At 38.2% G+C, this 13,368-nt stretch overlaps 1 protein-coding gene across 30 annotated transcripts in view; it reads right to left on the reverse strand.

The window, feature by feature from the left end:
* Positions 1-2,646: 2,646 nt before the first annotated feature.
* LMO7 (LIM domain 7) overlaps positions 2,647-13,368 on the reverse strand; it is a gene marked incomplete at its 5' end in the record, with an annotated part of 204,614 nt that continues 193,892 nt past the window's right edge. For 16 of the 30 annotated variants that reach the window (XM_081130634.1, XM_081130629.1, XM_081130635.1 and 13 more), the window contains 5 exons: positions 2,649-3,408; positions 4,736-4,838; positions 5,950-6,058; positions 7,843-8,124; positions 11,514-11,727. In XM_081130634.1, the coding sequence (XP_080986760.1) occupies positions 3,386-3,408; positions 4,736-4,838; positions 5,950-6,058; positions 7,843-8,124; positions 11,514-11,727 (731 nt within the window). In that variant the 3' untranslated portion in view covers positions 2,649-3,385. Of the gene's footprint in view, positions 3,409-4,735; positions 4,839-5,949; positions 6,059-6,223; positions 6,263-7,842; positions 8,125-11,513; positions 11,728-13,368 lie in introns of all 30 variants that reach the window. The other 14 variants (XM_081130632.1, XM_081130630.1, XM_081130618.1 and 11 more) reach the window with 4 other exon arrangements.

Genomic DNA, 13,368 nt, shown 5'->3' on the forward strand with positions numbered 1-13,368 from the left:
GTAGCCCTTTTTTATTTTATTTTAAATATATCTTTATTGATTTCAGAGAGAGGAAGGGAGAGGGAGAAAGAGAGATAGAAACATCAATGATGAGAGTCATTGATCGGCTGCCTCCAGCATGCCCCTGACTAGGGATCAAGCCCTCAACCCAGGCATGTGCCCTGACCGGAAATCGAACTGCGATCTCCTGGATCCTAGGTGCACTCAAGCACGGAGCCATGCCTGGCCAGGCATGTAGCCCTTTTAAAAAAAAAATTTTTTTTTTTTTAATCATCACTGAGGATATTTTTTCCATTGATTTTCAGAGAGAGTGTACAGGAGGAAAGGAGTGGGGGCGGGGAGAGAGAGAGAAACATTGATGTGAGAGACACACTGATTGGTTGCCTCCTGCATGCACTTAGATCGGGGCCAGGGATCAAACCTGCATACCAGCTACATGCCCTTGACCAAGAATTGAACCCACGACCCTTTGGTGAGCAGACCAAAGCTCTAACTACTGAGCCACACTGGCCAGAGTGACTAGCCCTTTTAAAAAGTCAGTTCATTTTACTCCTCTGCTCAACCCTCCAATGTCTCCCTACCCTATTCAGAGGAATAGCCAAGTTTTCAATGGCCTGCTGACCTGTGCTCTTTCCTCTCCATATCTCCTGCCACCCTGTCTCTCTCATTCCATTCCAACCCCATGATTTCTTCTTGAACACAGCAAATATTCTCCTCCCTCAAGACTTTTACACTTGCTGTTCCCTATGTCTCAAATGCTTTCCCTCAAATATCTGGGAGGTTTGCTCCCTCATTCCTTCAGGCTTTAGCTCAAATAGGAGAGAGGCCATCTCTGAAAAAGCACTACCAATCTTCCATTTCCCACACATACCCTGATCATTTGTTCTTCAGTGCCCTTATAATATGTGTGTGACATTTTTCTGTATTTCTTTACAAATCTAAGCTCAATCAGAGCCCAGACCTTGTATTTATTCGTTGCTGTATCTACTGTGCCTGGCATGTAAAGCTTGAATAAAAAATGTCTAGAGGACTGAATCTTCCCTTATTTCTAAATGAAGTAACAAACACTCATGGGCTTATTCAAAGGCACTATGGAACCAGTGTCTTACAAGAGAATCTCTGGAAGTTGTTCTAACAATCTGTACTAACAAAATTATTACCCCTAAGCAAGATAATGTGAGAAACAAGAGGAAAAAGTCAACATGCAAAGAAGAAAAATCAACAGAAAAATATTTAAAAACAAAAGACAGATGAAAAGGATTATTGATCAGAAAAGATACTGGATAAAAATAACTAAAATCAGGTAAGAATTAGAGCTTGCACTACAGGCAGGAACAAGCACAATTAACAAGACAAATATTGAAGCAGTGGCTTACTAATTTATTCAGTTACAGCATGTTGAGGGCTACTATATGCCAGGCAGAGACAAGGCAACGGAAATTCACTTTGGGGAACATGAGGTGAGCTGGACAAGCCCAAGTGCTACTTGTGAGAGTCTAAGCTAGTAGCAGCTTTTGGGAAACCACTTTGGCAATATGCATCATTATAACCTCAGAATACATACTCTCTGAACCAATAATCTCATATCTATTAAAATAATACAAAGAAATAGATATGATCACAGAAAGTCTATTATAGAATTTATATTAGAAATATTTATACATATATAACTATATTCTTATATTAAAATATTAAATATTAGAAACAAGTGAGATGTGCACAGCAGAGGAATTATCAACTAAATCTTAATAGCACCAAACAATGGAGCACTATGAGATCCATTAATAAAGATAAATAGAAATGATTTTAAGAACTTGAAAAAATTCACAGTAGAATGTTAACTAAGAATGCAGCAGGATAAATTACACAGAATGAGTTCAAACACAGAGTTCTCATCTTTGGAGTTTGGAATTGAGAATTATATTCTTTATGTTTTAGGGCATTTGATAACTTTCATCAATAAACATTCGTATTACTTTAATAATCAGAAAGAATGAATACTAAACAAAAATGAAAATGAACTATATTTTTCATTTTCCCACACACGGGAGTTTCACATGTATATTTCTAACCTATTCCAATCCAGTTCTCATATCCTAGAATTATCTACTCCACTTTCACTATTGTAATGGATTCAAGCAAGTTTATATTTTTTCTCAAAGCATGCTTTAGTTTTTTATTCTTGCATCCCCACTCCAGACTGTAAAACATCTCCAGAGATATCTATTTTTTTTACTGTGTACATTTTCTAAACTCACTGTTATATTCTCCTTTTATCACCATGGAAGCAAAAGAATAAAGATTTTATATAAATGATCCAACAATTCACCATTTGCTTCACCTCTTACCATAAAAACATAATTACATTCAAAAACAGCTTTCCATCAGAAATAAAGTTCCATGTTAAAATGTTTCAGTAAAAACAATATCAAGAGTGTGGTGATAGTTTCAGAGGTATACACGAATGTCCCAACTTGTCATATTGTACAGTTTAAATATGTGCAGTTTATGATGTCAATTTATACCTCAGTGAAGATGCTAAATAAAGCATAATATCAAGAAAAGCACATGCTGAAATGTGACTAAAATGATTGGAAGGTAGACACACACACAAAAACACACAGAAAAAAAACAACAACAAAAAGAACCACTCCTTAAATGCATCAGTAATTTTATTTACAAATGCAGTTGGACAGAAAGGCTCACTAGCCTCTGGAGAAAATTTCTGGTGTACAAACTCTAATGATTTTTCATTAATGAAAAGCAGCAGCTTTCTATTGGGAACTGGTTAGTGATAATTCTGAAGAAAACAGAGCTCCCCTCATCAAGCAAATAAAATTTTATATAAGCTAATTTTTTCAAATCATAATATATAGTTTAAAAGAAGGATACAGAAAGCAAATTTGGGGGGTGCATTTTCATGAAATTTTCCATATGGTTCTGTATTAATTTAGCATACATTACAATAAACAGAGCAAATGCAATTATACATTTATATTAACTATTTCAAATAATGTTTCAGAACCTTTAAAAAAACAATAAAATAACCCTCTTCAAAACACCACTGATCACTATCAGCCTCAAAAATATTTTGAAGTTCTTTTCTCCCTTGTGCTTTTATGAAGCTGAACTCAGAAAGTAAATACTGCACTTTTCCCCCCACACAATTACCTCCTTATAAATAAACAATGACAAAAATACAGGTTCTACCAAGACTATACGGCTCTGATGTAATCTACAGAGGCAAAAAAAAAAAAAAAAAAGGGTTATTCTTTTTTAAAAAAAGAGAGCAAAAAATAGACATACAACATATATTTATAGATCTACATCAGCAGCAACCAACTCTTCTTCTATCTGCAACAGTGCTTTCGTATGGAGGCTTACATCACATGGCGGTTGGCCGTCCAGCTGATCAGGCAGGGAGAGAAGAAAGAAAAGCGCTTAGAGTCAGAAACTCTGGAATATTGCCGTTTGGGATGCATAGCAGTAATCACTCAGAGAGTGGCCCCGTGAGGTAGAAAGAGTCACCTTGTCACTCACTTAGGATAAAGCTAGGCAAATCACAGCCTCTGGGTACTAGAAGTCTTTGTCTGCAAAAACCGAGTAAAAATAACTGCTGATACAGAAGTAAGTTACACTCAACTCTCTTTTATTTGTATTGGAGAAAGGCATGGGCAGTTTTTCTGTGACGATTCCAAAAAAATCAGTTCTATTTGGCTTTGAAATTTGATTGAAGAGAGAAAAGCACACACACATATACACACTCCCCCAGTTACACACCCAGCCTTGACATTCTCCAGCCTCAGTGGCAGCATCCAGAAAAGGACTGGACCGCTGGGGTAAGAAGACTCAGACCCCGCTGACAGATAAAAGAGAGTTGACTGGGCTTAAACCATTTCCAAAGCACTCTTCACATAAAGGGCCATACCAATACCTCTGAGTTCAAAAGCAAAGGGTTTTGCTGATACCACTTGTAATACCCTTTCACAATAAGGAAGAAACACATGTTACCAGCATCAAGGTTCAGAATATAAACAGCAGTAATGGTTGTCTTTATTTAGCTATAAACAATGCACAATCTAATGATGCTATCCTAGGTTCATAACACACTTACAAACAAAAACATGATTAGACACAAAGTAGTACGCAAAGTTTTTTAAAAACTCAGTTTTTCCAAAAATGACAGTGAAATAGCATATAATCAAAATTAATGCTCTTTCTAAAATGTATATATTTATATATGATTACATGATAACAAAGCATAAACTATCCTTTATGACCTTTTAAACCACAGTTTTTAAAGTTGATCATATTCTAAATCACATAATCAGAGCTCATAGTTAAATAATAGAAATCAGCTAATGACAAGTGAACAATCCGCAGTCAACAAACAGATGACAGTCTGCACTGAAAATTCATTTTAACTGTCTCTTTTGGTTTGTTCATATCCTCAGGTCATTAGCAGTTTCTCCAGACTCTGAGCAGAATGCACAGGGCACTGTCCTCACTCCCAGGCACACGTCCCTCAGCCCCACAACCCACCCTGTGTGGCTAGAATCCCAAGCTCTGGCCCACTCACTGTACCCTAAGCGAGTGGTACACACTAAGATTCCTGAAACCTGGAGTTCTAAGGCAGGGAGCTTGAGGGGGGAATGGGTGCAGGGTCAGGGAAATGCATGGGAACTCGTGGTTTCCTTAAAAGACTAGAAATTTTCTCCCTGATTTGCTCTCTTACATTTGAATCTGAGATAGCAGTTGTTGCAGTAGAGTTGGTTGTTTCTGATTCTGACTTCGGCTCCTGAGGAAGAACCTCCGAGGTCACACTCACAGGCAACACACTGGAGTACAAAAAAAAAAATCCACATCAGTGAGCTCAAGTAAGGTTGGGGCACTCCTGGGGGGGCGGGGGAGGGAGCAAAATGCAGCTTCTAAGCAGTTTGATATGTTTCAGCCAAAAAAAAAAAAGCCAAAAGATAATTAGTAGATTAAAATCAAGCCTGCCAGATGAGATATTAAAGATTCATAAAGCCAATTTAAGAGCCAAGATGATCACTCTAAATATACCAAAAGAGCAAAAATGATTCACTGAAGAAATCTGGTCTTCACTTCTCTCAAGGGAATAAGAGAGGCTAAAGCACCCCATGAAAGAACTGGTGAAGTGAATGAACACTGGGTTTCTGGCACTCAGCTCAGGGGTGGGACGCACCCGGTGCCCCTACTGCACCAGCTTGGCAAGTGTTTTCCTATGGCGCTTCACCTCAAGGCTGGGCATTTTGGTTCCATGTGCTCAAACACTAATAATTTTGACTCATTCTGCTTTACTTAGAAACAGACCAAGCCAGGAATATATAAGCTTCAACAAGCTGTGGTCTGTGGGACTCCAGGATCAACAACTGGAATCACTCTTTGGCCCAACACAAGTTCAAGAACCCACTAGATGTGTCTCTAACGACAGTTCCTGCAAAATAGAGTAGTTACCGCCTTAATTCTTTCCTATGTGCAAGAAACCATTAAGTGCAAGCAGGCTGTGCAACTGTAATATTTACAATGCTTTTCCTTACATATTCTTCCTATTCAAAGCCAGGCTTTTAGACACTTTTATAATTGCACATCCCATCCCCATGCTGTTAATGACATTAGTAAATTACATTTCAGATATGCCTACGGCCGTGTGATAGAAAATGCATTTATGCACTGTAAGTTTTACCAACAGGACCTTAACAGATTGGAGATGGGAAATGCAAGGCATTTCTACAATTTTTGAAACTAGGCTCAAGATGTGAGAACTAAGTAGTAGCAAGCAATTTGAAATTCAAAATGCAGCACAGACTGACAAATACAGCAGCACCTAGCTTGTTAATGGCAAGTCCACACCCAGCGCGCAAAGCAGCCATGCGCTCTCCAAGCAAAGCCTTGCGGGCTTGCAGAGGCTGTTCATCTTAGTCTCACCTTAAAACAATATAAATGATAACAAAGACCCAGGGACTCGATGATCATGGCGGCTCCTTTGCCCAGAATGTTATTACAGTAGGAGCACACACGCTTCCCACTGACTGACCTAGACGTGGAACGAGAATGGAATGGAGGCTTTCATCTGCGCAGCTCAAGGTCATTATTTTAAAATCACACTCTGGGGTTAACATTAACAATTTAGGAAAGTCTCTAGATCTGTGGGAGGAAAATTTTCACCAGCCAATCAGGATGTGCATTGATTATATTGTACCTTGAAGGATCTCCGTGATGGTTCATAAACCCTTGACACCTATTCAATAAATGAACAACGTTGGTGTAATTAGTCCATTCTGCACTTCAAGGCGCTATCTTCCTTAGAATCACATCTACTCAGCAACAGTCTCCCCCTCTTCTAAAGCACGACTCTAATCATGTCATTTCACACATCGGAACACAAAAGAGCAGCCCCAACTTCTTCCAAGAGGCACTGTGAGCTACCATCCCAACCTTGTTTTCCCACCCTCTTTCTCACTCACCCAATATTCAATTTAAACAGAAGTAGCAGTGCTTTCCTGACTGTGCCTCTGGCTTGCAGGATGGCTTCTGCAGAGATGAACTAAAAATTGCCTGACAGCTACCATTTAGAATGGTAAGGAGAATTTCTCCTTCCCTTTGGATACAAGTCTTTTCTTCTCTCCCAGGTGGAAAGGGGTAAGCCACTTCTTACCTCTGGATCCCACAGTACTAGCATAGCACTTTAGTGGCTTTGAAAAGTGCACAGCTGTGGAGTGCCTCATGTTAGAGCACCACCTCCTAGATAGACTTTTCCTATGTGTTCCTAGGGTGGGGCTCTCAGGAAGTGAGTACTCTCTCCTCATTTTTTCCCCCATGCATGGCCTTCATCTTCCTCCTCACCCAGTCTTCTCTTGATTCAAACTCAGTTGCACATATTTCATAGATTCTGGCACAAGTAACATTTTAGATGGATATAAAATATATTCTCTTAAGAAAAATCCCTTATTTGATGGCTAAAGAAAATCCCAATATCAATCAAATCATTGTGTTTCTATTTTTCAGTTTCACTTGCATGAGAAACAGTATATGCTAGAAGAACTCCATTCAGGTAACAGCAGAAACACTGCTGTGTGTGGCTTCATGAGGCATCATGATCTGTGGAGAAGCTAAGCAGATCTAAACACCCAATGCATGTTGCTATCTGAGCTTTCTCCCATATCAAAAGGCAAGTTTTGAATCAAGACCTACTATTATAATCCTTACACAGTTCCCGTGGCATATGACCTACAGAATCAGTTGATGTAGCCTGAACAAAATGTTGGCAAACCAGTAAGAGAAAAGCAATGGTTTTGGAAATCAAAAACACTAAAGCAATATCTAACTACTTTTTTTTCTTTTTTATCCAGCTTGTTTAAAGTTCCACAGACAATGGAGCTTGGTTATAATGCTTTCCTTTTACACTTAGTTTCTACAAAATGAGTTTGTATTGTCTCATTAAAACAGTCAACCATTTTACAATCCTGCTTTTACTCATAAATTTCAAATGCATTCCTAAGCTACTGTATATCTGAATGATTCCATATTGAGAACTAGTCAGGTACATCTGTACCTAAGCCACTGACCACAGCACCAGCCAGTGAGACAGTGGCAATGACGCTGGTGTGTTAAAGGTCACCAGCGGCTTCACAAGACATCCATCAATACTCTTAGGAAGCTATTAAGAAAGCCCTCTCAACTGACTGGATAAAAGAACACTAAATTTGACACATTTGAAAAGGCTTCGCTGTCTTTGGAAAGCTTGGACAAGATTTGGAGGAAATTTTAATGAAAAAATACCCCTGAAACTAAGCAAAGGAGAAACCCAAAGGGCCTCACCTGTTTCGTGGCTGGGAGCCTAATGGTGAAGTTGAAGGGAAATGGCCACGTGGAGTGGGGGATGGTGCGGGGGTGGTCTTCACAGGACCAACTGAAGGAGGGGGGATGCTGGAGGCTGGATTTCGCATGTAGGCACGGTTTGATGTGGACACCAGCTGAGGTGGCGGGCGACTAAAGTCTTGGACAGAGGAAGAAGCATAGACCCCTGTAGACTGATTGAGCCAAGGGGACTGTCTCCAAGAGTTGGATCTTGGGGATTCCAGGTTATCTAGAGATTCACCTCTGAAACACAGAAAGAATTAATCACAATTATATAACACATTCAGTCATTAAAATATCAACTTTTCCCGGCCGGGCGTGGTTCAGTGGTTGAGCGTGGACCTAGGATCCAGGCGATCAGGGTTCGATTCCCGGTCAGGGCACATGCCCTGGTTGTGGGCTCAATCAAGGACTCTGTCATCATTGATGTTTCTATCTCTCTCTCTCCCTCTCCTTTCCTCTCTCTGAAATCAATAAAGATATATTTAAAAAAAAAAAAAAATATATATATATATATATATATATATATATCAACTTTATGTACTTTATAAGCAGGTATTAATCTAATAAGTTCAATTACCTTTAAAACTAAAGTTTCTTTTCATCAGAGGCATCATGATATTTCATATTCAATTAACTTTCATTTATTTCTATTTTTATTTACTTGGTGCTTAGATTAAAGAATAAATACCAAAGTGGAAAGAAAAATACTAAGAAAAATATTTTTTAAATAAAATTCTAAGACAAAGACCACATATATTTGTTCTTTAAATCTTTAACTGTTTAGACATATCAATCTTCATTTTTAAAACCAAGCCCAAGAAAACCACCAAAAACCTTTTTAGACACTTACATATGTCAGATATTATACTAAACACTGACACAAAAATATTGAAATTTAATCTTCACAACTATGTATAATTATTTATTTATTTTTTGATCTCTCAGAATTTAACTTGTCCATAGTCAAAAGAGCTAGTCAGTGGTGGGACTGGCTTTCAAACCAAAGTCTCTCTGATTGCAAGTAATCCAGGCCATTTCTACTGCGTAGCCCACATTCACTCACCACCAGAAACTCATGCAAATAAAACTTTTGAGAAATCTATCTTAAATGAAGTTATATACTTACATTAATTCTGATCTACAGAGAATGACTCCAAATTATGAGGGTATTTTTCGACCTTGTCAAATTTTGTTATCACTTTTATAATGTTATCTCTTACCCCAAATTTGAAATATGTATTTTTTTCTTTTACAGTTATATAAGTACTACACCATCATGATGAGAAAGGCCTAAGCAGGAGAGACGGGTATGTGAAGGAGGAATTAGGTTTCCCCTCTCTCCCTTACAATTTACCTGTCCTAACCTCCAGAAGTTGCCATTATTAATTGTATCCTTCTAGACTTTTTCTTACATATGTATGCACACAAGTACCTATGCATACAAATTTACATATGTAAGTAAAGCAATATCTATATACATATGTAATATATGTGATGTATTTAACGTTCTTAAACAATTAGGGTTATTCAACAATGCATATTCTTCATAATTTGCTTTATTCCATGTAATATTTGTGATCTTAGAACTATCTCCACATCAGTTCATGTGACAGATGGTACTTTCGTGGACCCCCTGAATCACCCTCCTGGCATCCATGCCCTTGTGTAGTCCCCTCACTGATTCTAGGCTTGGTCACGTGACATGTTGACCTGTGGGGCATTAGCAAACATGATACAGAGGTTTAATAAGCTTTAGGGCTTATCATCTAGCAAGGTTTCCTCTTTGAATCCAGGTGCTATGTCATGAGGCAGCCCAAGCAGCTATGTGGAGAGGCCCATAGGGAGAACTGAGGCTCCCAACCGACAGTTCCAGCCGAGCTCTCAGCAGAGTTTCTACATCAGGGGTCAGCAAATACAGCTCACTGCCAGCTTATGTATAACTCATGAGCGAAGGGTAGTTTATATTTTCAAACAGTCATAAAACAACCACAACAAAGAAAATCCAACAGACTTACGTGGCTTACAAAGTAAATTATTTACTATCTGTCTTCATACAAAAAAATTTGCCAACCCCAGCTCTGAATGACTACACCTGCCCAAGTGCCCCAACTAACATCATGTAAAGAACTGCCCAGGTGACCCTCAGAACTGTGAAATATGAATCATTTTAACCCACAAAGTTTTGAGGTGGTGCATTACTCAGCAATATGCTGCTTTCAATTCTTTAATAGTTGTATTATATTCTACCTAATTAGTGTGCCACTATTTATTAACGAGTACTAGAGACATCCTTATTAGTTTATATTCTTTTTTAATTGTATATTTAATAATATTTAAGTATAAGCCCTGGTCAGGTAGCTCAGTTGGTTAGAGTGTTGTCCCGACACACCAAGGTTTTGGGTTCAATTCCTGGTCAAGGCACATACAAGAATCAACCAGTGAATGGAAAAATAGGTGGAACAACAAATCTGTCTTTGTTTCTGTCTGTCTCTCTCAAAAAAATCAATAAAATAATAATATTTAAATATATATTCTTCAATATATCTTTGTATGCTTAACCAATAATAATAATGATAATAATAATAATAATAATAAAGTATATATTCTTCGACATATTTTTGCAAACTTAACCAAACATATCCAGAAGATAAAGTGCCAGAAACTAAAGTGCTCACAGGATACAAAAAAACCTTCTGCTTAATGATCACTAAATAGCTATCCACCTAATCAGGAACAAGAATTCCTGTTTCCTTATACAATCATCGATACTAGACTTACTCATTTAACTCTCTACAAATCCCATAAGCGAGTTATATCATTGTTGTTTTACCAGTAGTTGATCGTTTATATGTTTAATGACTTTATTTATGTTTTTATGAATTATCTGTTCATATCAATTGTCTGTTTTTATAAAGTTGTCAGGGTTTTTTTTTTTACTGATTTACAAAAGTTCATTGAGATAATTAGCCCTTTGCCTGTAATATGTTGCAAATAATTGTCCTTAGTTTCTCAGCTGTGGAAATACTGAATAAAATTAACTTCAGTATTAATTTACCTAAGACATATCTTTTAAAATGTTCATCCTCTCACCTCTAAGTAATTTATATCTATATATGTTTCGGAAAGTTAAAAAAAAATAGATTTTCACATTTTGTGAACACTATTATGATTCCAATCTAACCATTATCTTATTATAAACAAACAGAGGCTTAATTTTCTTTTTTAAGTTCAGCAGCCAAGGAAGCACCAAGAACTGCATGAATTATTTAAGTGCCCAAATCAAGTTTCAGACTTCTACATGCAGCTTTACAACCTATTAGCCATTTAATTTTGTCCACTTGTGTTCCCTGCTTGACCCATGGTCTCTTCATGTGGAAAAACAGAAGGAACTCTCCCTCCCTCAAAATATTTCCCCCAGATGAAGTCAGATGATGAGGACAAAGCAACTGACATGTGTCTGGCACCTGATAAGTGCCCAATGACATCGCTCTACTTCCCTCTCTTCCACTAAATCTTAGATTAAGGGAAGAAATTATGACATTTCTTCTGCCCAAAGTAGCCAGCCCTCTCGAAATTAAATATTTGCGTCACAGCACAGAAGAGGAAGTAATTCCTAAAATGCCTCTCACCTTCTCATAATCCCAGGCAGACAAATGGGCTCTTTGTTGACACTGGCGCTGCGCTGTCGGATCCAGCTGTTGTCAGTGTGAAGGGACGTCTTCTTCCTCATTTCTTGAAGGATCTGTTGCCTCTCCAGCTCTGCTCCTGATGGAACTTGGTCCTTCTTGGAGCCCCTCTGCGATGAGCTATTGCTCCCAACTCGGTCTACATATTTATGGCTTTCTAAATTAAAAACACATCAAAAGCTGCAGGGTTAGCACATTCAAAAAAGGATAGTGGTTAAATCTCCAAATACGGCATAGCAAAAAAATGTGACATAATGCACATATGCAAAGATTATCAATTCTCAATGAAGCTGCTGCCTGGGAACCTAAAGCAATAGTCTCCTACCCCTGGGAACTCCAGTTCCACACCCACAGGCATATCCCAGAGCACACTCGGGAAGACTAAGGAAGCTGCCTGAAAAGGCAATACCCAGCACTGATTTCAGCAATATTAAGTTACTAAATGCTCCTCCAGAAACAGTTTCTCTTCCCCTTTCTCTTTCTCCCTAAATTAAATCAATCTTGCTCATGCTCACTGAATGCTTGCTGTGACAACTCCACAGGGAACTGGGAGTTCTATTCTTTCAAATACTTACACTTCCCTTGGGGAGAGAGTGAAGACATACATGCATGCATCTCTAGATGCCAGGACTTGAGTCTCCACGGTATAAGTCATAGAATTATTTTTATTTGTTTTATTGATTTCAGAGAGAGGAAGGGAGAGGGAGAAAGAGATAGAAAGAAACATCAATGATGAGAGAATCATTGATCGGCTGCCTCCTGCACGCCCCCCACTGGGGATCGAGCCCACAACCGGGCCATGTGCCCTGACCGAAAATCAAACTGTGACCTCCTGGTTTATGAGTCGACACTCAACCACTGAGCCATGCCAGCCAGGCTAAGTCACAGAATTTAAATCATGACCACGTTGAAGAAATAAGAGCATATTCAATCACTGAACTGGCTTTTGTGAAACTGAAAAACAGCCAAGTAATTCAAAGGATAGCCAAGTGATGTTAGGAGAGTTGTTTCTCTTCTAAGAAACTGACAAAGCTATAATTTGAATGTTGACTTTATGAATGAAAATTAAGTCAGGTTTTATCCTGAAGGCTTTGTCTCATTGGATTTGCCAATTAATTTCTGATTTGGGTAAAACATCCATAACTTCGAAGTGTCCTCCCCACCTTAATTTGGATTAGGAAATTTCATCTAAGGATTTCTTTTCTTTCGCTCTCCAGATCCACTGCTATTGTCATTTTGTCAAAATTCATGATGTGTGTCTGCCTTAGTTCATCTTCAAGTAAGCCATGAATAAGGCCACCAGAGGCTCCTTTTACACATCTATGTCTATATTGTGTGTCACACAGCTCATTAATTTGGTCAGATTTTAAATGAAACATTTTCTATTTTAAAAGTACCTTATTGGCACAACCAAGTTTTTCAATAAAATATTTAGTGACTTCCTGCTATTCAGTTAGGCAAGGAGAGAAGACGTACTTGCAAGAACAACCAGATTAATAACGCCAGCCACAAATACTAACAAGACTATTGCAGAGAATCACACTTGCCATTATTAACAGCCCATGTGCTTATGTTCAGGAGAGAATATCATCAATGCAAGTTAAAAATGTTTCATGGCATACTGAAGTACTTAAACCTTAATTCTCATGGTTGTCAGTGGCAAATGTAGCGGAGAAGAAACCAGAAATCCAAATAGGTGAGACCAGAAGAACCAGATCAGAAAGCACCTGATAAGCTGGGAACTGAGAGAGAGCAATTTGGTTACATTTAAGAGTTCCTAATGGGAAAAACAGAAAAA

Source organism: Miniopterus schreibersii (genome assembly GCF_964146895.1).
Source record: "Miniopterus schreibersii genome assembly, chromosome: 2".
Classification (NCBI taxonomy): Eukaryota; Metazoa; Chordata; class Mammalia; order Chiroptera; family Miniopteridae; genus Miniopterus; species Miniopterus schreibersii.